Source organism: Salmo salar, chromosome 09 (genome assembly GCF_965601325.2).
Source record: "Salmo salar chromosome 09, fSalSal1, whole genome shotgun sequence".
Lineage (NCBI taxonomy): Eukaryota > Metazoa > Chordata > Actinopteri > Salmoniformes > Salmonidae > Salmo > Salmo salar.
Window position 1 is genome coordinate 145,796,923 of NC_138299.1, and position 27,293 is coordinate 145,824,215.

General features: G+C 42.1%; 1 protein-coding gene across 1 annotated transcript; it reads left to right on the forward strand.

The window, feature by feature from the left end:
* Window positions 1–237: 237 nt before the first annotated feature.
* Window positions 238–25,407, forward strand: LOC106613130 (solute carrier family 25 member 36-A). The gene is made up of 7 exons (XM_014215088.3): window positions 238–691; window positions 3,576–3,740; window positions 4,436–4,513; window positions 16,197–16,297; window positions 17,715–17,781; window positions 17,882–18,171; window positions 18,644–25,407. Exons 1-7 carry the CDS (start codon window positions 651–653, stop codon window positions 18,835–18,837), a joined length of 936 nt encoding a protein of 311 aa, XP_014070563.1. The 5' UTR covers window positions 238–650; the 3' UTR covers window positions 18,838–25,407.
* Window positions 25,408–27,293: the final 1,886 nt, after the last annotated feature.

Consider the following 27,293-nt stretch of genomic DNA (forward strand, 5'->3'; position numbering starts at 1 on the left):
AAAAGGCCGAATACACTATTTTGAAGGTGTGTCCACATACTTTTGTTTATATAGTGTATGTGTACGCGACCAATACAATTTTTATTTGGTTGATTTGAAGCTTGTCGTAGCAAAGCACGAGCACGCTTCCATTCAATGCCTGATCACGTGAAAAAGTAGTGATGGGGCGGGATTAAATAATGTACTGGTACACATCCGCCAATCACAGCCTTTGTTTTGCGCCTTCCCATTCGACGATAAACATTCTGACCTGTCGCTGTAGCATTCTGTGAGGCAAGGGGTGAAGGAGAGCAATGTAAGAGTCAGGCTGAAGGTGTGTCGGGGTATAAGTATATCACAACGAATTGGATTCATTCACTAGAAAAATACATCCACTATGGCAAAATAGTATCCCTGTTAACACGGAAGAGACGCAAAGTCACTGTCGTGACCGCGAAGTTTTCAGTCAGGGGAAGGCAACGGTTAGCCTGGAAAGCTAGCTACTGTAGCTAACGCGTTACATATACTCGCTTTTGCTAGCAACTGACCTCCACCACAACACGGCGCATTGGACTAGTGATCAATAAGTTACCCATTCATTGTCGTCAGCCCCCCTTGTCTCCTAACCCAAAGTGGTGCCCTGCGTCCGGGTCCTGGGAATATGAGACAGAATGAGTCAGAGAGATACCCTAGTTCATCTGTTTGCTGGAGGGTGAGTATCATAGTTAATCGCTAGCTAGTCATACAGTCCAGTGTAACGTTAGTTACCATCATTGAATGGAAGACGAAACTAGCTAGCAAGCTATATAAAATGCAAAGATGTATTTTATATGTAAAACATCTAGTTGGCTACCACGTTAGATGCTGCTAGTCTAGACGTATCCATGATGATGTGCCTGCAGCAGCTGTTTTGCTAGCTAACATTAGCTAGCTGAATTCAATGACATAGCTGACGCTGTCTGGTTTTGGTAGGGAAATCTATTTTCCGGTGCCATGTAGAAGTTTTTCACCCACACAACATTGCCTGCTCTTCAATTGTATACGAGTTTTGTTATTACCATTGTCCGACTTTTAGCCATAACCCACGCTGTTGCACTTGTTTTAGCACGTGCGCTCGGATGCCATTGTTTTGACCTTATTTCACATATTCTGACGTTAGCTAATGTTAACATTGCCTATTATCCTTTACTATCAAACTATTGAGCTAATCGTGCAACTAAAGAAAGAAGGTCTAACATTGTGGTAAGCCGTAAACTATCCGGTTTCTCTCACGGAGGTATAAGGGGTTTCTCTCAAAGGCATCTGATCAAGATGCGGCGTCAGAACCAAAACAAATGCCCTCCAAGGTCATACCATGGTCAGCTATAAATTACCTGATCTGCCACAGCCGATGGGGAAACTCTTCTCCGATTAAACCATTCTAGCTACGCAGCCCGAAGTTGTAATGGTAAATAAATAGTAATGATGCTCACACTGTGTCGGTGTGACATTGTAGCGAGCTAGCCCAAGATGTGCTCGTAAAGAGCCTAATGTTACCGTTACTCCTTATGGTCCAAGGTATGCTATTTTCAGAGGTAGACTGGCTCTGGCAGCCAAATATTCCACCGAAACGTGAATCGATTCGACATTACCACACGGTTCTAGAAACATAAAGCCCTCTTCTTTCATATAATATCAAAATAATTTAATAAATGCAAAAAAACACTTACTGTACCCTGTTTTAACCGGCCTTCTTTCATTACACCCATGTGTCTGGAGCATGCCTGATAGCTAATTAGCACAGGTGGTCCCTCTGTTTTCAGTAAACATGGCTGGAACATTTGAGATATGGCAGTGTGGGAACACTAACCCTATATAGGTGTGTATCAATTTAACATTTTGTTTTTAGAAGGGAAAAAAATCTTCCTGATATGAAAGATAAGGTCCTTATGCTTCCAAAACTGTACTACAAGATGCTTGTTAATGTTCAGACTGAGAGTCGGGGCTTTTAACAAAACTTCCTCATACAGAAGACTCCTTTGTTCAATGACTCGTATGTGTATTGTAATGAAACTGAGTCAAGACCAAGGGCTAGATGAGGACTTGATTTGTTATATAGACTCTTACTATGCACATTCATATGGACAATTGCGTGATGCAACAGATGGGGTGTTTTAAAGATTGTTGAAGACTTCAGGACTCACGTTTCAGCTGGTTCACTGTAGTTTGTGAAGGCGCATGCGGAGCTTGAGGCTTCAGGGCAAGAAGCATTCCTGCATATGTTGCTCACAGACTCATGGCAAAAGACAGAGATGGATGAATAGAGAGCAAGAGAGCTCCTGAATGCTTGTAAACGAAGGCACATGGCCAATTTCAGCTCAGACAACCAGTTGTGTAATATGTCAGGGAGGGTTGGAAGACCCCTACTGTATGTGGTATGAGAGTGACTTGACATCAATACATTAGTGTACCTCCATATTCCTTCCAGAATTGTTATCGGTAGTAGCCTAATCAACAGGGCTGGAGGTCCCGACATCACATACAATTATGTTTTTATAAAAGAAAACGTATTTCAGCACCCAAAGAATAGCCTGCATTTACACAGTACAATGTCATTTACACAGTACTATTATTGGGGTGCTGTATTTGTCCTGTGTAAATGCGGGTTGTTCTTTGGGTGCTGAAATACAATTATGTTTTTATAAAAGAAAACGGCTGCTCTATCGCAGTCCACATGTGCCAGGTGTGTATGTCGGCTTCCCTCAGTTCCACCTCTGTTTACTGTGGCCGTCTCCCTCTGTATCTGCCTCAATAGAAGTATGGTTTAATGATCAACCATCATACCAACAGAGTTAGGCCTGTAGCTGTAATCTACTCAGGTTTGGCTGAAAACATTCCCTCACTGTCTTGTCATTCACACTCTTATCGGTGTCTTTTCATAGTTTACAATACAACACAGGGCAATTGCTCGGGGCTAGGTTATAAACACATACTTTCTACTCGCCATATGTCCCCCAAAGGACTCGTAGAACTTAGTCTACTTCTTTCAAATCATCCTGCTCCCATTGCATTCAAAACCGTGTTGTTGTATTCATGAGTTCCTATAAAGAAGCTCAGACTCACAGTCAATGGTAGCCTGGTCATTTGTGTGCTTTTGGAAAGTGTTAGGTCAAATTAGGTGTGTGAAAGGTACTGGCACAAAGTATTTGTTATTGCATTTATTCTTTCCAGCCGAGAACAGTTGTCCTCAGATGAAGGGCATTACTGTGCTGACTCGCCAAGCCTCCCCTAGTCTCCACGCGGATCCACAAGCCTCCCCTAGTCTCTACACGGATCCACAAGCCTCCCCTAGTCTCCACACGGATCCACAAGCCTCCCCTAGTCTCTGGATTCCATCCACCGTGTATTTCTGTAATGGAATAAGCACCTTCCAGACAGACAGTTTGTCTGCTGCTTTTCTCAAGCAGTTGAGCAATATTTGCTGCCACCTCAAAAAAGCACACAATTCTACGTCTGTCCTCGTAGCTGTTCCATCAGTTTGTGTGGGTTGTTTGCTCTGACACGCATGCTCTCTCTACCCTTTCCCATCTCTCTGTTCTCTCTCTGCTCTCCTCTAGGTGTGGGGGAACGGTAGGAGCCATCCTGACCTGTCCCCTGGAGGTGGTGAAGACCAGACTACAGTCATCCCACATCACACTCTACATGTCTGGGGTGCAGCTCAGTACCGTCAATGGGCCCAGCGTAGCACGCATGTCCCCTCCAGGACCCCTGCACTGCCTCAAGTGGGTATTATGTTCTACCTGCACAACTTGATTTACTAGCATTGTCATACTAACATACAGTCTATCAGCTCGCAAGATCAAACAGGTGTAGGCTTTTATTTCAATGTCTAGGGATGTCTATTGTTAACCATCAAACACTACAAATACTATACTTTATGCTTGTGTTATTGGTTTAGATTGTTTTGGATTTATTACCGTCATTGCCCTCTAGCTTTGCACATGAAACTTCACAGTAAACAGTTCTAACGCGTAGAAGTCTCAAGAAACCAGAGAGTAAAAATTAGGTGGTCTATTTTGGGTGTTTACACGCCCTCTGCTTTACCCCGTATCCCCTCGTGGGGTTTGGCTGCTGGATCCCTCCCTCCACACAAAACCCCATGTTGTTGTTGTTTGCTCTGGCTCATGTCTCCTTGGCAGGCAGAGCCATGTGGACTAAAATCCAACTCCTAGAGCGCCCCTCTCTCCTACGTTCAGGAAAAGGGCTGTCTGGGGATCTGTAGCCTACCCCAGCAGCAGGATATATCCTATCACTCCTATCCTATCATACATTATGTTTTTCTCTCTACAAGTTGTTGTCGCAAGTCTTTCGGCAGACCCTATTCCTAGTTAATTGTTATGAACTCCACTGAAGTTTCGGTGAATAGAATGTGAATATTTGTGAGTGGTGGGTAAGGGAATTCTGTTTTTGTCTTCAGGTTGATTCTTGAGAAAGAAGGAGCACGCTCTCTGTTCAGGGGCCTGGGGCCTAATCTAGTGGGTGTGGCCCCCTCCAGGTAAGCACCTAACATTACCAAAAAAAAGTAGTTTAATGAAATTGTAGTACTGTATGATAATTTCATATTTCAGGATAAACAATATCACCAACCACATTTCCATCTAACTGTTTCATGCAGATTAATTACCTGTCGCATGAAACAAGTCAACTGGGCTGATGGAAACATTAAATACCGGTACAAGTTTATAAATGCAGACAGACAATTTGTTCATTCAACATGATGGGATCTTTTTGTGTCGGTAAAATGGATTATGCGAGAAATGGTGGTGGAAACGCCATTATGTGCAAATATTGATATAATAACCATAATTTTGAAGTAAACTTGGAGTCGTGATGATATGTTGTGTGGTCCTCCCACTACGACTCGGGAAGCATGCAGTTTATTAGGCTACAGATGAAATAAGATGTTCTTCACAGGATGGTGAAAGTGGATGGTGATGAGCTTGATGCTCCTTCCCAATAAATATTGAGGGTCTTATTCTGGTGACATGATTATCGATGCATGGCTGCTGTTTGACAAATACAAAGAATATTGCTCTTATCCATAATAATCTAATAATGTAGGTAGCCTACCCGCACTGTATCTGCGAGCTGTTGGCTAGATCGCATGTGCCAAGACTAGCGTGGACACATTTGCTATATAGCGCAACCGTTTTTGTGACAAAACCATCAGTAAAGTTGCAAATGCGATGGAAACCCATTTAACTTGTATTTTTCATGTACATGGGAATTTAAGGGTAAAAGTAATTTTTATCTGCACTGTCATCACGCACAGCTTTTTATCTGCAAAAAGTCCGTTTGATGGAAACATCTCTGGTGGGAAAGTTGTTTTATACAGATTTTAGAATATTCACATGTAAATCTGTCGCCGATTGAATGGAAACGGAGCTGAGCCAAATCATATCTCATTCCAATGGCCCCAAAAGTGATTAAAGTAACTGTCCAGTGAAGATCTTACTTTTAAAAGTTCATATACCGAAATATTGTTGTTTACTATACTCGTATTTGTGGCCAAACATAAATTGGAGAAAAAACACTTCAAAAGCCCCATCTCAAACAGACCGTTTCAAAAATGCTATTTCCTTATATAGCATGTCATGTTGGCTCATTGGCTGAGTTGGCCAATCAGCACTCTATTCGCATGGATATTTTTAATGACCGGTATACGCCCACACCATACCAACACAGAAGTAGCTTTTTGACATAATTTAAGACGTCCCTTTGAACTTTTAATGTTGAAAGGCGCTATCCCAAGTATAAAAACACTAAAGTACACACACAGTTGTCATTTTTTATGTTTTTTGCAAAATTGTGCTTTTTAGACACACCTACACATTTCAAAGAGTAGGAAATTCTAGGAACATGATTTAACTCCTATTTTAATGAAACAATAAGGATAAGCGGCAGTGCTGTCTCATGAATACAGTCACAGGTAAATGGCGTTGTGGGCCCGACGCGATGATATAGCACTGCCTTACTGCTTTTCTAAAACTGTTACCAGCATATTAAAATAACAATGAATTATGTATTTTTATTACAACGTTATTTTGATAAGTCAATTCATACAATTTAATTCTTCCTCCAGAAGATATAGTCCGGACAAAAATCTTGTTATTTATTTTGGTCATGTTGCTACAGATGAGACCCAATAATTAATTCCTTTTGCATAGTTGCTACGCAAAACACAATGGTTGCTATGCAGGCTGGATAATGTACTTGTCGCTTGCTAGCTAGCTAACTCAGTCACATCAAACATAAACATTGAACCTGGAATGACAGTACACTAGCTGCATTTTTGTTTGTTTGAGCTTATTTTCTATTGGCGTTTACTGGTGATAATGACGTTGATGTGTGATTTTGACTGGCTCAGGAAAAAGTTGTCTCCTTTCATCTGGGCACTGTTCAATCTATGTATGCTACTACAGAGATCAAAATCCAACAGTTAAACATTGTTTCCGATGTCAGACAGGCAAGGCTTATATTAACCCCCGCCATACCAAACTACATGCAAGAGGAAATGATGTGCGAGTTGAAGTAAATGCATAAATTCAGACAGCAACAAGAATTCTTATGGAGGTGCAGGGCAAATTCTCAGATGGAATTGTTAGCGGGCGTAGGTGTTTCTGTGACAGCCAATACAGCACGGTTTGGAACGCTGCTCGTCCAATCAGCATCCAGGATCCAAACAACCAGTTTTATAATTCATTATAGGTCATATTTCACAGAAATCTAGAAACACTGGACAGTTATTTTAATGATAAAAATGGTTCCATTATATTCTGTTCCTAGTCATAGTTCAAAGTCTGAGTCTCAAGCTCATGTTGTGATGCAGCAGAGGTAAAAACAGAGCAGCAGTCTTTTCATGTCTACAGTGCATTTGGAAAGTATTCAGACCCGTTGACATTTCTCATTTTGTTACGTTACAGCCTTGTTATTAAATTGATTAGATTGTTTATAAAAACAATATATATATATATATATATATATTACATTTACATAAGTTTTCAGACCCTTTACTCAGTACTTTGCTGAAGCACCTTTTGGCAGTGATTACACCCTCAAGTCTTGTTGGGTATGACTCTACAAGCTTGACACACCTGTATTTGGGGAGTTTCTCCCATTCTTCTCTGCAGATCCTCTCAAGAGCTGTCAGGTTGGATGGGGAGCGTCGCTGCACAGCTACAGTGCCATGCAAAAGTATTCATCCCCCTTGGCGTTTTTCCTATTTTGTTGCATTACAACCTGTAATTTAAATTGATTTTTATTTGGATTTCATGTAATGGACACACAAAATAGTCCAAATTGGTGAAATTAAATTAAAATAATTACTTGTTTAAAAAAATAAATGGAAAAGTGGTGTGTGCATATGTATTCACCCCCTAAATAAGATCTGGTGCAAACAACTACCTTCAGAAGTCTCATAATTAGTTAATTCAAGTCCACCTTTGTGCAAACTAAGTGTCACATGATCTGTGACATGATCTCAGTGTATATACACCTGTTCTGAAAGGCCCCAGAGTCTGCAACACCACTAAGCAAGGGGCACCACCAAGCAAGCAGCACCATGAAGACGGGAGTGCTCCAAACAGGTCAGGGACAAAGTTGTGGAGAAGTACAGATCAGGGTTGGGTTATTAAAAAAATTATCCAAACCTTTGAACATCCCACGGAGCACCCACCATGAAATCTTTTATAAAAATTTGAAAGAATATGGCACCAAAACAAACCTGCCAAGAGTGCCGCCCACCAAAACTCACAGACCAGGCAAGGAGGGCATTAATCAGAGGCAACAAAGAGACCAAAGATAACCCTGAAGGAGCTACAAAGCTCCACAGCGGAGATTGGAGTTATTGTCCAAAGGACCACTTTAAGCCTTACACTCCACAGAGCTGGGCTTTATGGAAGAGTGGCCAGAAAATATAAGCAAACATGTTTGGTTTCACCAAAAGGCATGTGGGAGACTCCCCAAACATATGGAAGAAGGTACTCTGGTCAGATGAGACTACAATTGAGCTTTTTGGCCATCAAGGAAAATGCTATGTCTGGCGCAAACACAACACATCTCATCACCCCGAGAACAACATCCCCACAGTGAAGCATGGTGGTGGCAGCATCATGCTGTGGGGATGTTTTTCATTGGCAGGGACTGGGAAACTGGTCAGAATTGAAGGAATGATGGATGGCACTAAATACAGGGAAATTCACAAGGGAAATCTGTTTCAGTCTTCCAGAGATTTGAGACTGGGACAGAGGTTCACCTTCCAGCAGGATAATGAGCCTAAGCATACTGTTATAGCAACACTCGAGTGGTTTAAGGGGAAACATTTAAATGTCTTGGAATGGCCTAGTCAAAACCCAGACCTCAATCCAATTGAATTAAAGACTTAAAGATTGCTGTACTCCAGCAGAACCCATCCAACTTGAAGGAGCTGGAGCAGTTTTGCCTTGAAGAATGGGCAAAAATTGCAGTGGCTAGATGTGCCAAGCTTATAGAGACATACCCCAAGAGACTTGCAGCTGTAATTGCTGCAAAAGGTGGCTCTATAAAGTATTGACTTTGGGGGGTGAATAGTTATGCACGCTCAATTTTTCGTTTTTTTGTCTTGTTTGTTTCACAATAACAAATATTTAGCTTCTTCAAAGTCGTAGGCATGTTGTGTAAATCAAATGATACAAACCCCCCCAAAAATCTATTTCATTTCCAGTTTGTAAGGCAACAAAATAGGAAAAATGCCAAGGGGGTGAATATTTTCACAGGCCACTGTATTTTCTCTTCAGAGATGTTTGATTGGGTTCAAGTCCGGGCTCTGGCTGGGTCACTTAAGGACATTCAGAGACTTGTCCCGAAGCCACTCCTGTATTGTCTTGGCTGTGTGCTTAGGGTTGTTGTCCTGTTAGAAGGTGAACCTTTGCCCCAGTCTGAGGTCCTGATCACTCTGGAGCAGGTTTTCATCCAGGATCTCTCTGTACTTTGGTCTGTTCATCTTTCCCTCGATCCTGACTAGTCTCCCAGTCCATGCCGCTGAAAAACATCCCCACAGCATGATGCTGCCACCACCATGCTTCACCGTTGGGATGGTGCCAGGTTTCCTCCAGACGTGACGCTTGGCATTCAGTCCAAAGAGTTGAATCTTGGTTTCATCAGACAGGAGAATCTTGTTTCTCATGGTCTGAGAGGCTTTAGCTGCCCTTTGGCAAACTCCAATCAGACTGTCATGTGCCTTTTACTGAGGAGTGGCTTCTGTCTGGCCACTCTACCATAAAAACCTGATTTAGTGGAGTGCTGCAGTGATGGTTCTCCCATCTCCACAGATGAACTCTGGAGTTCTGTCAGAGTGACTATTGGGTTCTTGGTCACCTCCCTTACCAAGGCCCTTCTCCCCCTTTTTCTCAGTTCGATTTAAGAATGTTTGATGCCACTGTGTTCTTGGAAACCTTCAATGCTATTGTTTTTTTTGGTACCCTTCCCCAGATCTGTGCCTGGACAGAATCCTGTCTCGGCACTTTATGGAAAATTCCTTCCACCTTGGCTTGGTTTCTTCTCTGATATGCACTGTCAACTGTGGGACCTTTTATATAGACAGGTGTGCCTTTCCAAATCATGTCCAATCAATTGAATTTACCACAGGTGGATTCCAGTAAAGTTTTTTTAAACATGTCAAGGATGCTCAGTGGAAACAGGATGCACCTGAGCTCAATTTCTAATCTCATAGCAAAGGGCCTGATTACTTATGTAAATAAAATATGTTTTATAAATGTCAAATTTGTAACCCTGTTTTCGCTTTGTCATTATGGGATATTTTGTGTAGATTGAGAACAAAAATGTATTTAATACAGTTTAGGATAAGGCTGTAACGTAACAAAATGTGGAAAAAGAGAAGGGTTCTGAATACTTTCCTAATGCACTGTATACACACACACACGTGTTGAAACCCTCATATTAAAGGTAGACTCAGTAAAATGACGTTGCCACAAGCAGCACCGGAGATATTGAGATGAGCAAGATACAATACTTCGCTGTCACACACGGTATCTGTGCATGGGTTCGCTTCACGCTGTTCACAGCATGGTAGCCAGGGCACCAAAACAGCAGAGAAGTTGAGCCTCATGCTTCAACGCTCTTAGCTGTTGCTTAAATTGACCCACTATCCTGTTCTACTTTCTGCATCTACATCATATCGCTGAGTCTACCTTTAAACACCAATGGTATTCAAAGTTTATATATAGAATAATATTTGACAACTTTTTCAATTCATTTTGTTTATTTTAAAATCTAATTTAAATTTGTTCATCTATTTTACATGTTAAGGCCACACAGAGGACCAGAGACTATTAGACACCTGTGATTATCTAAGTTACCCAAAAGAGCAGCTACATATCTTGATATATTACTTAAAATCCTTGATAGATACCAAAAATCTGGTAGTTGACTGGTAAATGTCAAACGTTTCCTGTAATATACCCTCCCTTTACAACCCTAATCTAGCCTAGACTATGTGGAAGGAGCTACTATTAACATTATCTGACATTGACCCACTGGCGGTCAACTGCACTCTCTTTGAGTTCTCAGTTGTGGGAATGTCTAAGGGGTCACGTTGTTTATAGAGTCAAAAGGTTCTGGGATGTTACTGTGTCACTATAGTGTTTGGGGTCATCAAGTTGACGGGGATCCATTTTACATCTTACAATGGTGCTTTTACAGAGAGGAGTTGTGAATCCATCACTATCACAGTGATTATCTTACTCCTGGTTATTTTTTTAGACTGGACAAACAGCACTAATGCTCAGCACCAGGCTGTCCATCCCACAGGTTTAATGCTGTTACATAACACTGTCAGTCGTGGAGGATAAATGAGGGTTTCTGGATGAGAGAGATAAGCCGATGAAAGCTGCCATGATCAGGGCTCTGAGTAGCACTGTACTCTAGCCAGCCAGTTAGCTAACCATCTGTAGGACTGGGAGCGAAAATATTAAATGCTAAATTGCTACAAATGCTAATTATCCCCTGGCCCACTGATGATGATGAGTCTAAGTGGTAGCTAATGGCAGACTCTAGCTAATAGTTAATGGTAGACGCTAGCTAATGCTAAGTCTAACAACAGCTTGTGCTAAGCGTGTTCAGAGTGCTTTGTTGACACTGTCAAGGTAGATGCTGATGCAGATCTCTCCCAGGGTCGAACCACCTGGACCTCTGACACAACACAAAATATATAGCCTAGGCTAAACACACACACACCACACACTGTGACTGAGAAGCTTTTAGTGGTCAGTTCTGAAGTGTTTTTAGATTTTTGTTGTTGCTCAGGGCAAGTTTGACATAACATGTACGATGGATGAAGGTATAAACTACCTGTAGTTTGCCTGACTCACCGTCTCTGCGGTCAACAATGCTACATCTCTGCCTACCCAAACACGGTGAGACAATGACAAATTCACTGAAGAAGCAGAAACAGCCTGGCACTGGCTAGGCACAAACTTTGTCACTTTGAAAATGTGCTTCTAGACCTACAGGTAGCTAATTGTTGAAAATAGACTAAGAGATTAGGCCTAGTACTTCTGAATGTATTTATTTTATGGTTGCAAAATTCCTAGGTTTTTCATGAATCCTGGTTGGAAGTTTCCTAGTACCAGGAGGGGATAAGCAGGAAATCTGGAATCCTCCAACCAGTACTTCTGGTTGGAGGATGATTTAAAATGATTTAAAATAAAAAATATATATACCAGAATTGTGCAAACCTACTCCCTTTAGCACTGTGTGTTTTGTCCAATAATGCCTATTTAAACTGAAACACTCAGCCCAGTCGCTATTGCCGTTGGCTTTATTCTTAATTAGTATGGGTGTAATGGTTCACCAAATCCATGGTTCGTTACATATTGCAGTTTTGTTACAGGGGGAAAATGAAATGCCAACAGTAACTATATTTAAAGATGCACTATGCAGAAATTGCTCAGCCATTTCCTGGTTGATAAAATTCTAATAGTTTGCCTAATTTCAGTTTGTGACAAAACAAGCAAGTATATTGTAGAGAATCATTGTACCATCTAAACTGCTGTGAAATATATTTTCTATAGCCAAAAATATTGTATTTTTCAGCTCTTGGAAGCTAGTGTACAAAACCGAAAGTAAAAGATGCAAAAACAAAACTTAAAAACGAGAAGCCTAAAAATAGTGCCCATAGAATAACTCTACCGCTTCTTAGACTGCGTTTCAAACTCATAAAATACACACCCTTGTCCACTTATCCTCGCCTTATGCCCTTAGGGGAATCCCCGTCACCATCTTGTACGTCGGTCCAAACGATTAGCCAAACAAGGGAAGTCCCTAAGCTCTTGTTTTTGCGAGTGTACAATTATGTTCACTTTGGGGCCTGAAACGCCCCATAATTCAATTTGCGATGATTGTACATCCGCTAAGAAAAGTCAGCCGAAACTTAAAACCTCAACATCAATATCGGTACGTTAACATACAAGTGTAAGTACAAACTAATGTAAAAAGGTTAGAAATTGTGATACTAATGCACATGACGGCACAAACACGTCTCGTAAAAGTAATAATGTTTTTGTTTGGTTAGCTTTTGGAAATTGTAGAAATAAAACATTTTCCTTCTTCAGAAGTTTCAGCTAGGCAGACTAACGTTAGTTAGATAATTAATTAATGAATTTAATTAGCTAGCTATCATACTGTATGCGTATATTAATAATGATATATCTAATATAAGTAGACATGCAATCATAATTAACTGTAGCGCATATAAAGCACCCACCGGTGGCTGAAAACACAATCATCGCGGGATGAATGAGTGATGATTTTCCGGGCAAGGGCAGTCCATTTTAAGTCATTCCTCCCTCACTCCTTGCCATGCAAGTGTATACTCGTCAGACATCATCAGAAGTGTCCACTTAATTTGAGGGCTGAGGGGATAGGGTGTGTCTTTAAAGTGTTTGGAATGCAGCCATGCTTTCAATGACAATTCACAGTTCCATGTGAATTTTGTTGGGTTGGCCAAAACGTTAATACAAAGTGTTGGTATTCCTGACTCCATATATGATCATGAGTCGTAAAATGCCTGATGACGGCACAATCAGGAATAACAACACTATTTTCTTAAATGAAAACACGATTACTCATCAACAACACTGAAATAAATCACTATGTGTGAAATCAATATGTAAACATAGGCCTATACAATGTCAGCTATGTTTTGTTTTCTCACAGAGAGATATGGGCACTTGTGTGACTCAAAGGGGGCGTGTCTGTAGCATGTACTTTTCATTTCTCACTCTTGGGTTAATTGAAATTTTTAATTTACTATTCTTTTTTAACTGGGCAAGTCAGTTAAGAACAAATTCTTATTTACAATGATGGCCTAGGAACAGAACGATAGATTTTTACATTGTCAGCTCTGGAATTTGATCTAGCAACCTTTTAGTTACTGGCCCAACGTTCTAACCACTTGGCTACCTGCTAATGTGATGGGCTGTCACTGTTAAGTAGCTCTTTGTAGCCCTGGAGGTCCAAGTGCAACACGGGTGCATTGGCCAATTCGTTGTCAACTTTTGCTCTAGCTTATATAGAGCGGGTACTACCCTTTGAAAGGGCAAAGTTCGTAACGTGGCTCGAGCACTTTCACGAGGTGCTGAAACCTAATATTCTTCTCAACCACCGAGAATGGGTGCATATCCGCGGCTATAAACATACAGTATTCAGACCCCTTGACTTTTTCCACTTTGTTACGTTAGACTTATTCTAAAATTGGTGAAATAATCCTCAGCAATCAACACACAATACCCAATAATGACTTTTTTTTCTTATTTTTTTGCATTTGTATAAAATAAGAAAAACCGATACCTTTATTTACATAAGGATTCAGGCCCTTTGCTATCAGACCCGAAATTGAGCTCGAGAGCATCCTGTTTCCATTGAGCATCCTTGAGATGCTTCTACAACTTGGAGTCCACCTGTGGTAAATTCAAATGATTGGACATGATTTGGAAAGGCACACACCTGTCTATATAAGGTCCCACAGTCGACAGTGCATGTCAGCAAAAATCAAGCCATGAGGTTGAAGGAATTGTCTGTAGAGCTCCGAGACAGGATTGTGTCGAGACACAGATCTGGGGAAAGGTACCAAAAAATGTCTGCGGCATTGAAGGTCCCCAAGAACCCAGTGGCCTCAATCATTCTTAATTGGAAGACGTTTGGAACCACTAAGACTCTTCCCAGAGCTGGCCGCCCGGCCAAACTGGGCAGTTGGGGGAGAAGGGCCTTGGTCAGGGAGGTGACAAAGATCCTGATGGTCACTCTGACAGAGCTCCAGAGTTCCTCTGTGGCGATGGGAGAACCTTCCAAAAGGACAAGCAGCACTCCACCAATCAGGCCTTTATGGTGGAGTGGCCAGACGGAAGCCACTCTTCAGGAAAAGGCACATGACAACCCGCTTGGAGTTAGCCAAAAGGCACCTAAAGACTCTCAAACCATGAGAAACAAGACTCTCTGGTCTGATGAAACCAAGATTGAACTGTCTGGCCTGAATACCAAGCGTCACGTCTGGAGGACCATCCCTATGGTGAAGCGTGGTGGCGGCATCATGCTTTGGGGATGTTTTTCAGTGGCACGGACTGGGAGGCTAGTCAGAATTGAGGCAAAGTACAGAGATCCTTGATGAAAACCTGCTCAGGTTCTCAGACTGGGGTCCTGGTTCACCTTCCAACAGGACAACTATCCTAAGCACACAGCCAAGACAACGCAGGAGTGGCTTTGGGACAAGTCTCAATGTCCTGAACATCTCTGGAGAGACCTGAAAATAGCTGTGCAGCGACACTCCCCATCCAACCTGACCGAGCTTGAGAAGATCTGCAGAGAAGAATGGGAGAAACTCCCCAAATACAGGTGTGCCAAGCTTCTAGCGTCATACCCAAGAAGACTCGAGTCTGTAGTGTCTAGCCAAGGTTTTTCAACAAAGTACTGAGTAAAGGGTCTGAATACGTATGTAAATGTGACATTTCTGTTTATTTTTAATACATTTGCAAAAATGTCTATAAACATGTTTTTGCTTTGTCATTATGGTATATGATTGCTCCGGTGGTAGGAATACTGGGCTGACGTTGGCGTAAATGTGTCAACATGTTTGAGGTGTTAGCAGCTGCATATGTTATTCTCATTCAGCAGTAGCGACTTACTGTTAACGTTTTATCCATAACTCTGTCAATTGTCATTGTAATCTACTGGGAAACCAACATTTTCCCAAACTGGAGATTTAAACAATGATGGAGAATCCGTCTGGTTTCTCCACCCCACCACCTGAAAAAAAGACTGTTTGAAATGCGGAAATTAAGATTCCAACGTTTGCATAGGCTCTAGGTGTTTTAACAGAATAACCTGATGTTTTTTTAAACCAGATTTACTTAAGGCGTACAACGCAGCGTAGGCAATGCCTATAGGCCTAGTGTTTTAAATGTATGTGTTCATTCGGGTTCAAGTGTTGACCGAACCAAGGTCCCCATACCGAACTGTTCAGTAGGAATACATGTACCGTAACACCCCTAATAATCAGCCCAGTCCTTGTTGACCGAACCAAGGTCCCCATACCGAACTGTTCAGTAGGAATACATGTACCGTTACACCCCTAATAATCAGCCCAGTCCTTGTTGACCGAACCAAGGTCCCCATACCGAACTGTTCAGTAGGAATACATGTACCGTAACACCCCTAATAATCAGCCCAGTCCTTGTTGACCGAACCAAGGTCCCCATACCGAACTGTTCAGTAGGAATACATGTACCGTAACACCCCTAATTATCAGCCCAGTCCTTATGGTTTTATTCATAATCAGCTCAGTCACATTAGTAGCTAGTTGGACAATAGAGTTTAGTGTGTTAGGTAATGTTGTGTCATTAATTAGCTACACTGCTGCTGGAAGAAGACTAGTGGTTTACATGTATAAGAGGCTGTTGTTCTTTACATAATGTGGGTTATGAGAGAGACTAATTAGTTTTGCAGTAAAGATGTTGCCCAACCATAACATTCAATACTTTATTTTCTTAATTGTGGCCTTCTACTGTTTGTCATAAGTTCCTTGGCAGGACAAGGGATTCCCCACCAGGGATGGTGAAGATATTGATTCCTGTGCGGTAAAGTATAATTTTCTCTGTTTAATCCCTGGACCCTGTGTCCTACTCCAGAGCCATCTATTTTGCTGCGTACTCCAGTACCAAAGAGAGACTGAATGGAGTGTTTCAGCCGGACTCCACACAGGTCCACATGGTATCTGCTGGCTTGGCAGGTAACCACACCCACATTCTAACACTATACATGTAGTCTTTTTTTCAGTTTTATTTCTAGATTTTTCATTGGTACTTTTCAGTCATACATTTTTCTGTGAGTATTCAGTCAGCTCTAGGTAGTACATTTGGATGATAGCCTAACCTGGAGTGTCATGTGATGTGACCACTTCTGTGTTGGTCAGATATGCCAGAGGACTGGACCTGACCGGGTCAGTGGTGGTAAGTCCAGTCCAACGCAGACTGACTAGTTCTGTAGAGGTCCCCTACCTCACCTTCCTATTCTAGGGTTAGGTTTCTATATTCTAGTCTCACGCTACAGTATATCTGTCCAGCAGCTCTCAGCCTGTTGTTTCATGTGACAGCTCCCCATATGACCTAATCCTCTAGCCTAGTGGCTAAACTAGTTTCTGACATAAGGCGTCTTTCATTGTGCATGTTATTAGGATGTTTTTTTCCAAAGGCAAGGGAGTAGAATAAAGTCTATTTATTGTTGACGTTCCGTCTGCAAAGTCTGTTAGGCCTAATGTAATGCAGAGCGTTTCCCATGGCCGTTCTTTCCCCAAGTTAGCATGCCTATTATCATTCGCTCTGTCCAGTGACACAGTGATCCTAAGAGGAATGCAATATGTCATGTAGCTTAGACTCCTGGCTTCTACCCTTTAGAATTGAGGTCAGTCAGGTATGCAGGGCTTTTAAAGAGCACTGCATGTTTCTGTAATGGAGAACTAGAGCCAACATGAGACTGTTTTTGACAGATTTCTGTTAACACCCTATCCCTCTGAGCAGCATGGCTTGGTTCTTCCACCAGTCTAGTCAAGTTCGGCTCTGCTTTTAGTTAGCCCATGTACGCCTCAAATACCCCCTCTAGTGGCTCTGCCATGAGGTGCTGCTACCTGTAGAACTAGTTTTGCCACATAACCGGCTTCTCTCTGTGATACAGGAGAGGGGAATAGACTGGCCCCGGTATGAGGCTGATGTGTTGACAGGCAGGTGAGAAAAGACGCCTGTTTGCCATTGGTAGAGAGATATGTGATACATAGAGCTCATTGGTACATGGTAGTTATGTGATGCGGAGCTAGGAATAACCCTGAGATCAGTGTCAAGACTGCTGGGCAAAAGCAGCCTAACACTGATTATTATGGGAGTGTAACCTTTACACACACTAACATGCACACACGTTACATCACACATGCGGTCACAACACAGATATCCTTGGCCTTGTCATACTGTGGTATGTTAATGAGCTCCTTTCTCTCTTGGAAGTGGTGTTGACAGGTAATTTAACCTGCCACTATTTCTGATCGTTTTGAACAGTGTTTTGTTCTGCAGCTTGGTAGACAAACACTCCAAGTGTTAGTGGTGTTTAGTCTATTAAGTAAAGTGTATCTAAATGTGAGCTCTTGTCCTTCCTCTCAGGGTTCACAGCCATCACAGCTACCAACCCTATCTGGCTCATCAAGACTCGCATGCAGCTGGACTCCAGGTAAACACACACGTCTGAGTCGGTAGTGGCTAGAGGTGGATTTAGGATGTCGTGTAGGCTGTACCATTGGTAAAACCCAATTCCGCCTGTCTTTTCATAGGAACCGCGGGGAGAAGCCCATGAATGCGTTTGAGTGTTTGCGGCGGGTGTACCAGACAGAAGGCCTGCGAGGGTTCTACCGGGGAATGTCAGCGTCCTACGCTGGAATCTCGGAGACTGTGATCCACTTTGTCATCTATGAGAGCATCAAGCGGCGCATCCTGGAGGCCAAGGCAGCGCAGCACATGGATGAGGAGGAGGAGACGTCCAAGGACGCTTCGGACTTTGTGGGGATGATGCTCGCCGCCGCCACCTCCAAGACCTGTGCTACGTCCATCGCTTACCCCCATGGTGAGAGCAGTGCATTCTGGGAGCAGGAGGGTGGGAGTGGTCTGAGTGGAGGATAGGGGGTTTCTAGTCAGTTGTGTGTTTGTTGTCCTTATAGTAGTTAGCACCTGTAGTTAATATTGGTTGTCCTTTTATTTGATTTAACCTTTATTTAACTAGGCAAGTCAGTTAAGAACAAATTCTTATTTACAATGACGGCCTACCCCGGCCAAACCCGGACGACACTGGGCCAAATGTGCGTTGCCCTATGGGACTCCCAATCACGGCCGGATGTGATGCAGCCTGGATTCAAACCAGGCACTGCACTGAGATGCAGTGTCTTAGACCACTGCGCCACGCGGGAGCCCACACGTGCACCTTAGACCATGTTACTGTGAGAGTAAATTATATTTAAGTCCAGTATGGAATCTAGTATTGGGAAAGTATTTATTTTGAATCACCAGGACATGGACGTGCTTCTCTCCCCTCTTTACAGAAGTGATCCGGACCCGGCTACGGGAGGAAGGCACCAAGTACCGTTCCTTCTTCCAGACTCTGACCACGGTGCCCAAGGAAGAGGGCTACCGGGCGCTGTACCGCGGCCTCACCACCCACCTGGTGCGCCAGATCCCTAACACCGCCATCATGATGTGCACCTACGAGCTAGTGGTCTACATGCTGAATGGTTAACCTCTGACCCTTGACCTACGACCCAAGATGAAACCCCAGAGAGAGATGGGCCGACGTTGATGGATGGCATGAAGAGACCCCAGAGAAATGAAACAGGAGAGGGACCAGGGACTGTCATATCTCCCACCTCCAGTCCCTCCATCCTGTCTTTCGAAAACTAAAGCAAATTGTCCCAAAAGCACAGTGTTTTTTGGGATGGGGAGTTGTTTTCAGCGGTGCACAACACAGGAAGTGGGGTTGGTAGACAGGAAATTAATGTTTGTTTTGGGGATATGGTTTAAAGATGTTTAAAAAGAAGCTGTCTCATTGAAAATTAGTCCTTAGGAGCCCTTTCTCTCGCTCTCTCTCATTTTCTTGCCCCCTCTTATTGTGTCTCTCCTAAATAAGCTTTACAAGTGCATAGCTTACTGGAGCAGGTACATCGGGGAGAGCACTCAAGCTAGTTTAGAGTCTAACAATGCTAATCATTTCTCTGGTTTGTGTGTCAAGGGGGCAATTGGTAGTAGAGGCTTGTTGAGTGCAGGGAGGTCTTGAGGTGAGGATAGTGTTGGATAGGGTATGTGCCTTGCATGATGACTTCAACTGACCTGTATAGATGCATAATAATGATATGAGGGGAAGCAAAGGTCAGACCAGCCCTGGTTTCTGGATCTCAGTAGACCACAGTTGGACCGCAGGCATTCAGAACCACACATAGTGCTGGGTGGGACGAAGCCTGGTCCCCTCCACCCCAGTTGGTCAACACACACACACACACACACACACACACACACACACACACACAGGGGCTAGTCCACTCTGACAGGCCTAACCTAACCTAGGAGACTGGCTAGCCCTGACTGACATCCTGACTAACACTGTAGACATTGATACTGACTCCTACTGGAAGACATATGCAGAAGTCTTTACTGTAGGGCCTGGTCAGTGTGGACAGCACTTTCTCTGTGTGCATTCTGTAAAGTGAGTTGGTTGACCGTAAGAACCTCTGACCCACTCCCTCAGCACCCAGACTGACCAGAATCATCTGCCCTTTTTAACTACTTGAATGTTAACCAACTCAAGGAATAACAAACTAAAGATGATGGGAGCATTATCTCGCGTCAAAGCCAGACTCTATGGTAGTGAAACAATCACCAACCTTGTGAATATACTAAGAACGAAAAATATTAACAGAAAATAAATAACTTAAAACAATTTTATATACTGAACAAAAATATAAAACGCTACAATTTCACTGAGTTTACAGTTCGTATAAGGAAATCAGTCAATTTAAATAAATAAATTAGGCCCTAAATCTATGGATTACACATGACTGGGCAGAGGGCGCAGCCAATCAGAATGGGTGATTCCCCACAAAAGGGCATTAATACCCCTCAGTTTCATCAGCTGTCTGGGTGGCTGGTCTCAGACGATCCCGCAGGGGAGGAAGCCGGATGTGGAGGTCCTGGGCTGGTGTGGTTACACAGGGCTGGTTGGACGTACTGCCAAATTCTCTAAAACGACGTTGGAGGCGGCTTATGTTAGAGAAATGAACATTCAATTCTCTGAACACCTCTGGTGGACATTCTTGCAGTCAGTATGCCAATTGCACACTCCCTTAACTTGAGACATCTGTGGCATTGTGTTGGCAAATTAGAAATGCTCACTAACAGGGACGTAAACAAAATTGTGCACAACATTTGAGAGAAATAAGCTTTTTGTGCATATTGAAGATTTCTGGGATCTTTTATTTCAGCTCATGAAACATGGGACCAACACTTTACATGTTGCATTTATATTTTTGTTCAGTATAATAATGATATTAAATGGTGTATATATATTAATGTCTTCATAAGATGTAACATTGTTGAATCTTTCTGCCCAGTGATGGGAGCGTAAACTATATGTTTTGTGGGAAATTCAGGGTGAACCTCTGAACCCCCCAAGGTTTCCTCTCCCCCTTAGACAAATGTGTGATTCTTTATGCACTTTTCTGTAGACCTGCTCTGACCTACAATTGCATCTCTTCTTTCTCTGCCTCAGAATCCAAGCAAGTGTTACAGATGAGACCATTCTGTCCAGTGTTCACTTTGGAGGTGTGTTGTTGTACAGTTTAGTCTGCGTGTGAGAATAGATGTGATGCTACACGATAAGGAGACCCGATGTTTCTATCTCCATACTTTCTGCAGTATATGTGTAGTTAGAAGAAGAAAGACTGTTTCAAACCGATTTTCAAAAATGTTTCATTTTGAAATCTTTTTTTCTCGTTTGTTTTCTAATCGGACTGTTTTTCGATGGAAAACAAAAAGATGCTTGCTCTCTACCTAATTCGCCTCCATTTTATTTAGCTGTTTTTCCTGTTATTTTGTTTGAGTTCTGTTTCAAAATGACAATGTTCATCTTGTCTACCTGTTGTTTACATTCAGCTGTGTGTAACCATAGAGACACCCTCACCTACTGACCTTTCCCCGCTCACAGGATACGAGCACAAAGAGCCTTTCCAGCACATGTAAGCTTCACTGCAGCCATTCACTCAAATATCCACAGGTCACACTAATGCTAGAAATAAGAATTAGGTCTATAACATGACAGTTCCTTAACAGAAAATGACTGTATTGCTACTCCATATTCACTCTGGAACCCAGAAAATGAAGACGGTAATGACTGGAGTTGTATTAATATCTAGATAAACTGTAGCTCGTTTTCTTTTGAGATGTGTGCATTGCTCAAATGCAGCTCTTCACTCTCCATGCCAACAGATCTGGGTGACAGGGCTGAGACAATCATGAAGGCTGTAGAAGCAACTAACAACCTCACTAAAACAACTAAGGCTGTATGTAGTAAGCCCCATCTCTAAAGAGGGTCAACGGTGAAACAAAACAATCTTCTGTACCTCTGAGTGACTACACCAAGGGTTTCCGAGCTCTCTCCTTAGGGACCACTGGACTTTTCACATTTGTTGTAGCCCTAAACTGGCACACCTGATTCAATTAGTCAACTATCACCAATTGATTTGTGCCAACTAATATGTGAACCCTGAGGAGAGGTTTGGGAAGTATTACTCTACACCAGGGATGGGCAACTTTGATGGGGGCCACTAAATCTGAACTCATCATGAGGGGCCACATTTGCTCACAGGTATGTGTACCGACATCTATACAAAAAAAAAAAAATTAAAACACACCGCACACAGTGAGTCCATGCAACTTATGTGACTTGTTAAGCAAAATTTGATTCATGCAGGGTAGTAACATAATGAGTTGGGATTATGGTTCTTTGTTTACCTAGCTAGCTACATGTCTTAACAAAAGACTCCGCTATGCAAGTAACCATTTCGGGTGCGTTTGTAAATTCAGTCTGACCATCTACTCTGATTTCTCAGTACGCTCATCTGAGTGTGCCAGAGTACAGAATAACTGATAAATTAACAAACGCTCAACACCCGATGCATATGGTTTGTGTCAGTAAACGTCTGCAAAAAAGCATAATGAAATTGTTGCCAGCTGCACAGTTAGTCACCAACGCTCTGGATAACATGAAAACAGCCTAACCAGCTCTGTTAGGGCAAGTAAAGTGGTCAGAGTGGGGTGTTCTCATTTTTGTCTGGAAGTAGCTAGCCAACTTTAGCTTGGGTGCCGTTGAATGTTCGGATCAACCCTACTCCTCGGCCAGAGCGTCCAGTGTGCGCTCTGAACGCTCCGTGTGTGAAACGCTCTGAATTTATGAATGGACAATCTGGCAGCATAGTTGCAGTCACCAACGCTCTGGATAACATAACAGCCCAACCAGCTCTGCTAGGGCGAGTAATGTTCAGTGAGCTGTTCTCATTTGTGTCTGGAAGTAGCTAGCAAGTTAGCTTGGGTGCTGTTAGTACAGAATGCTCAGATCAACCCTTAAAAAGATGGGTGGGGCTAAAGCTTAAGAAGGTGTGAACGATGCTGAATGGGTGTAGACAAAGGGCTCTCCAGTAGGTACCAAAACATTCAAAGGCCATTTTCTCAAAAGTGAGTTAACAAGTTTATCAACTTCCAAAACAAAATTACTTCCCCATTGTTCCTCAACTGTAGGGTATGATGTAGAATTTTGTAGCTCTGAGTCTCTACTTTTATCCAATGTAAAAAACACGATTTCAAATTTTGCTACATAAGACCGATTTGAGCCGGTCGGTCACTAATGTTCACTCCTTAACTTATTTAGACTTGCCATAAAAGGGTTTAAATACGTATTGACTTAGGACGTTTTTTAATTTGTAAGCATTTCTAAAAACATAATTCCGCTTTCACATTATGGGGTATTGTGTGTAGGCCAGTGACAAATCTCAATTGAATCCATTTTAAATTTGGGCTGTGAAACAAGTCAAGGGGAGTGAATACTTTCTGAAGGCGCTGTAATTTCATGCAATTCTACTCATTTTGCTGTAGGGCAGAGAAATTATATTTTTTATAGCTAACTTCCTGCAATTCTACACATTTTGACAGAGTTGCGAGAAATGTTGGCAGTTTATAATACATCTGAGGGAGACTGAATTTGTTATTCAATGGGGGCCGCCGGCCAGTAATTCAACCATAAGTACTAAGTATAGCTGGCCGCTAGACTAATTTACCAATCTAATCATTTTTTGCTGACATCAGTGGTGGAAAAAGTACCCAATTTGTCATACTGAGTAAAGATACCTTAATAGAAAATGACTCAAGTAAAATACTACTAGAGTAAAAGTCAAAGTATTTGGTTTTAAATATACTTTAGTATCAAAAGTAAAATAAATGTCACATTCCTTATATTAAGCAACCCAGACAGCACACTTTTTTATTCATAGATTTTTCATTTAATTTTTATTTAACCTTTTATTTAACTAGGAAAGTCAGTTAAAAACAAATTCTTATTTACAATGACGGCCTACCCCGGCCAAACCCGGATGACGCTGGGCCAATTGTGCGCCGCCCTATGGGACTCCCAATCAAGGCTGGATGTGATACAGCCTGGACACTCCAACACTGACATTTACAAACAGAGAATTTTTTGTTTAGTGAGTCTCAGATCAGAGACAGTTGGGATATTCTCTTTATAACCGTTTGAATTGGACCATTTTCCTGTCCTGCTATGTATTGAAAATGTAACAAGTACTTTTAGGTGTCAGGGAAAATGTATGGAGTAAAAAGTAAATTATCTTCTTTAGGAATGTAGTGGGGTAAAAGTTGTCAAAAATATAAATAGTACAGTACAGATACTCAAACGACATAAGTAAAAATACTTTACCCCACTGGCTGACATGGCCTAATTGAGTGACTGTCAGTGACTGACATGAGAAACTGCTGAACAACATTTTTGAAATTGCACCTTGTGTATTGTACAAATTCAAACTGTCAACAGTAAGTTGAGACCCAGAGTGAGTTTCCACAATAATATATACCGAGAGCTCAAAATATTGGGACAGTGACAATTTGTTGTTTTGGCGCTGTACTCCAGCACTTTGAAATTATGCAATGGCTGTGAGGTTAAAGTGCAGACTGTCAGCTTTAATTAAAGGGTATTTTCATCCATAATCAGGTGAACCGTTTAGAAATTACAGCACTTTGTACATGGTCCCCTAAAATGGAGGGACTAAAAGTATTGGGACCAATTCACTTGTGTAGTAAACATTTTAGTATTTGGTAATATATTCATAGCATGCAATGACTACATCACGCTTGTGACTATAATTGGTTGGATGCATTTGCTGTTTGTTTTTGGTTGTTTCAGATTATCATTAATTTCTATTGGGCACAAAATAATGTATTGCCATTTGAGTCACTTATCACAAATAATAGAATATATTTCTAAACACTTCAGGATAATCTTGAATGAATCGTGAATAATGAGTGAGAAAGTTAGACGCACAAATATCATACCCCCCCCAAAAAATGCAACCTCCCCTTTTATTGTAATGGTGAGAGGTTAGCGTTTCTTGGAGGTATGATATTTGTGCATCTCTCAGTCATCGTTAGTCACGACTCATTTAGGATGCACATCTGAATTTGTCCCAATACTCTTAGTCCCCCAATTTTATGGGACCATGTACAGAAACTGGTGTTAAATTCTAAACTGTTCATCTGATATGCATGAAAATACTCTCAAATTAAAGCTGACAGCCTGCACTTTAACCTCAGTCATTGCATCATTTCAAATCCAAAGTGCTGGAATACAGAGCCAAAACAACGTGTCACTGTCCCAATACTTTGGGCGCTCTCTATTTTTTTATTGATCCCTGCTCTACACGTACGTGCTTCTACTCTGTGTTTATATCTAGAGACATTTGGTACACAGTTCCTTCACATGGATCTGTTCTCGCTTTGCCCTTGAATGTCTGAATTGTGTGTGTGTCCGTTCCATATGATTATCAATCATGCCCTTCTGTTTTTTAGGTGTGAGAGAGACCCTGTAGGGTTGTGTGTCCTTTAGAAGTATGCGCCCAGTCTATTAATTACTAACAGTGTGTTCCTTTTCCATTTTTTCATGTCTCTGACGAGCCTCCTAGAAGTGTGGCTGACTCTATGCATTCTCTTCACCCCTAGTTTGTAAAACAAATCTATTAAAAAACAAGTGGTTGGAGTGTTTTGGCATTTGTGTGGTTTAATTGTGACCAGAACATTACCATACGATTCCCTTATCAAATGTCAGTCCCACTTTACCGACAGAAAAGACAGTTCACTAAACTGGTCGTTTTTACAACCAGCAGATGGCAGTATTGACCACAGGTACCAGCAGCTCTACCAAGTTGCTCAAAACAAACAAGTTTCCAGTTGTATTAGTCGTATGTACGGGATACACCATCCAACTAAATGCTTACTTGCATGTTCCTTCAATAATGCAACAATGAGAAATAAAAGAATACGAATGAAGTAAATAGCTCAGAATAGAAAACATTTTAGCATAAGTATAATATAGGAAGGCACAATTTATAGTCCAATATTGACATGTTTTTTAGGAAAGGGTGGATTGGGGGCCAAGTGTTTAAATAGTGCAGTATTTAGACATAAGAGTCTGCTAGACACAGGTGTGGGCGAGAGTCGGTGCAGGCGGTCAGTCCAAGTGTTCAGCAGGGGCCAAAAGAGTGACGGTCGAAAGGGTCTCGGAGGATATTCACATCAACCAGACACTGGACAGGAAAACAACCCTCCTACAGCTCCATACAGGACATGCCCTGTCCTTTCAGTAGAATTACCATCACACAATACCATCTACCACAACATGGACGTCAAACCATAGTGAGGTCCTCTTTCAACAATGTGCTTGTACTTTCCATTCTTCATACAATTCATTGACGTCACAGCAACAATGTCCTGTAATGTTCTCCTCAATGTGGCAGCAGTTGTTGAAAAGGAAAATGCTCTTTCGTCTCATGGTCTTCCTTCCCTAGTCCATACCCTCACAAAGTATCTCAGGAAGCCATTGGACTGTTTGTGATTTTCCCACATCGCTTCGGTTGTTTCCTTGAGTTGACAATAGCCCCCAGGTCCACTCACAGGTCAGTGTGTGTCTGTTAGAATGTGACCACAACACAGCTCTGGAAAGAAGAGATGCAGTGATGACGGCCATGCGCTGAGGGATGCTGACCTTTACTTGGACGCCTCTAAGTGCTAGTGGTTCTGCCAATTCTGTTCCATGCCTGCACTGACCACATTCACAGCCCCCTTCACTGGTTGCAATGAATCATGGTTCTTAAAACGTTTTTGATTGACAGTTACCTAAAGTGAGTAAAGGGCTATTTTCTGTTAAGTGTGCGCGCTTCGTCTAGAAGACTGACTATGTACCCTTTTTAAAGATCATTCAAATAGGTCAAAGAGAAAAGTAGCTTTGAGAAGTCAAGCACTCATTCATTTAATCTGAGCGAGAGAAACAGACCACAGAACCAAACAATACATTTTACATAACGCTCTGCAGGAGAAAAGAGCAAACCTAAAGAGGTGATTTTCTTTTAGGAATTATACATTTCTTCATCTTCCCTCTGTGGAAGATAACAGCCCTTCAACTGCTACAGTTCTCCTCCCACCTCCCTCCATGTCACTCAATACAGGATGAGAGGGAGGGAAAGGAATGAGGGAGTGAGCAGAGAAGAGTGAAAGGAGGAATGTTGATGGGCATCATGGAGAGTGTGAAGGCAGTAGAATAGACCGGTGAGGGGAGAGATTACACCTTTCGTGATGGATATGGAAAGTACAGGCATAAGAGGTAAAGGACAGGAGAGTGCAGAGAGTAATAATATGGACGATGATGGAAAGCTGGTTGGAGAGGGTGAGAAGTGGGGAGAAATAAATGGGTTGAGTAGGGGGAGAGGGGGTGAGGGAAGAGAAGGGAAAGGAGGGAGCCAATAGTCACTGTTGTAAGATTAAACCCCAGTCAACAGTCAACAGGACATATCAGAGCTCAATTCTAAAGCGGCATAGTTGCGCAGCTCAAATCAAATCAAGCTGTCACAACAAACTGTCAAGAAACAGGGG

Excerpts from the sequence above, each read along its gene's own strand:
- LOC106613130 (XM_014215088.3), top strand. The coding sequence starts at position 651 with ATGAGTCAGAGAGATACCCTAGTTCATCTGTTTGCTGGAGG. Across the intron at positions 16,298-17,714 it reads GGTATCTGCTGGCTTGGCAG|GGTTCACAGCCATCACAGCT; the intron begins GTAACCACACCC and ends CCTTCCTCTCAG. Across the intron at positions 18,172-18,643 it reads GTCCATCGCTTACCCCCATG|AAGTGATCCGGACCCGGCTA; the intron begins GTGAGAGCAGTG and ends CCCTCTTTACAG.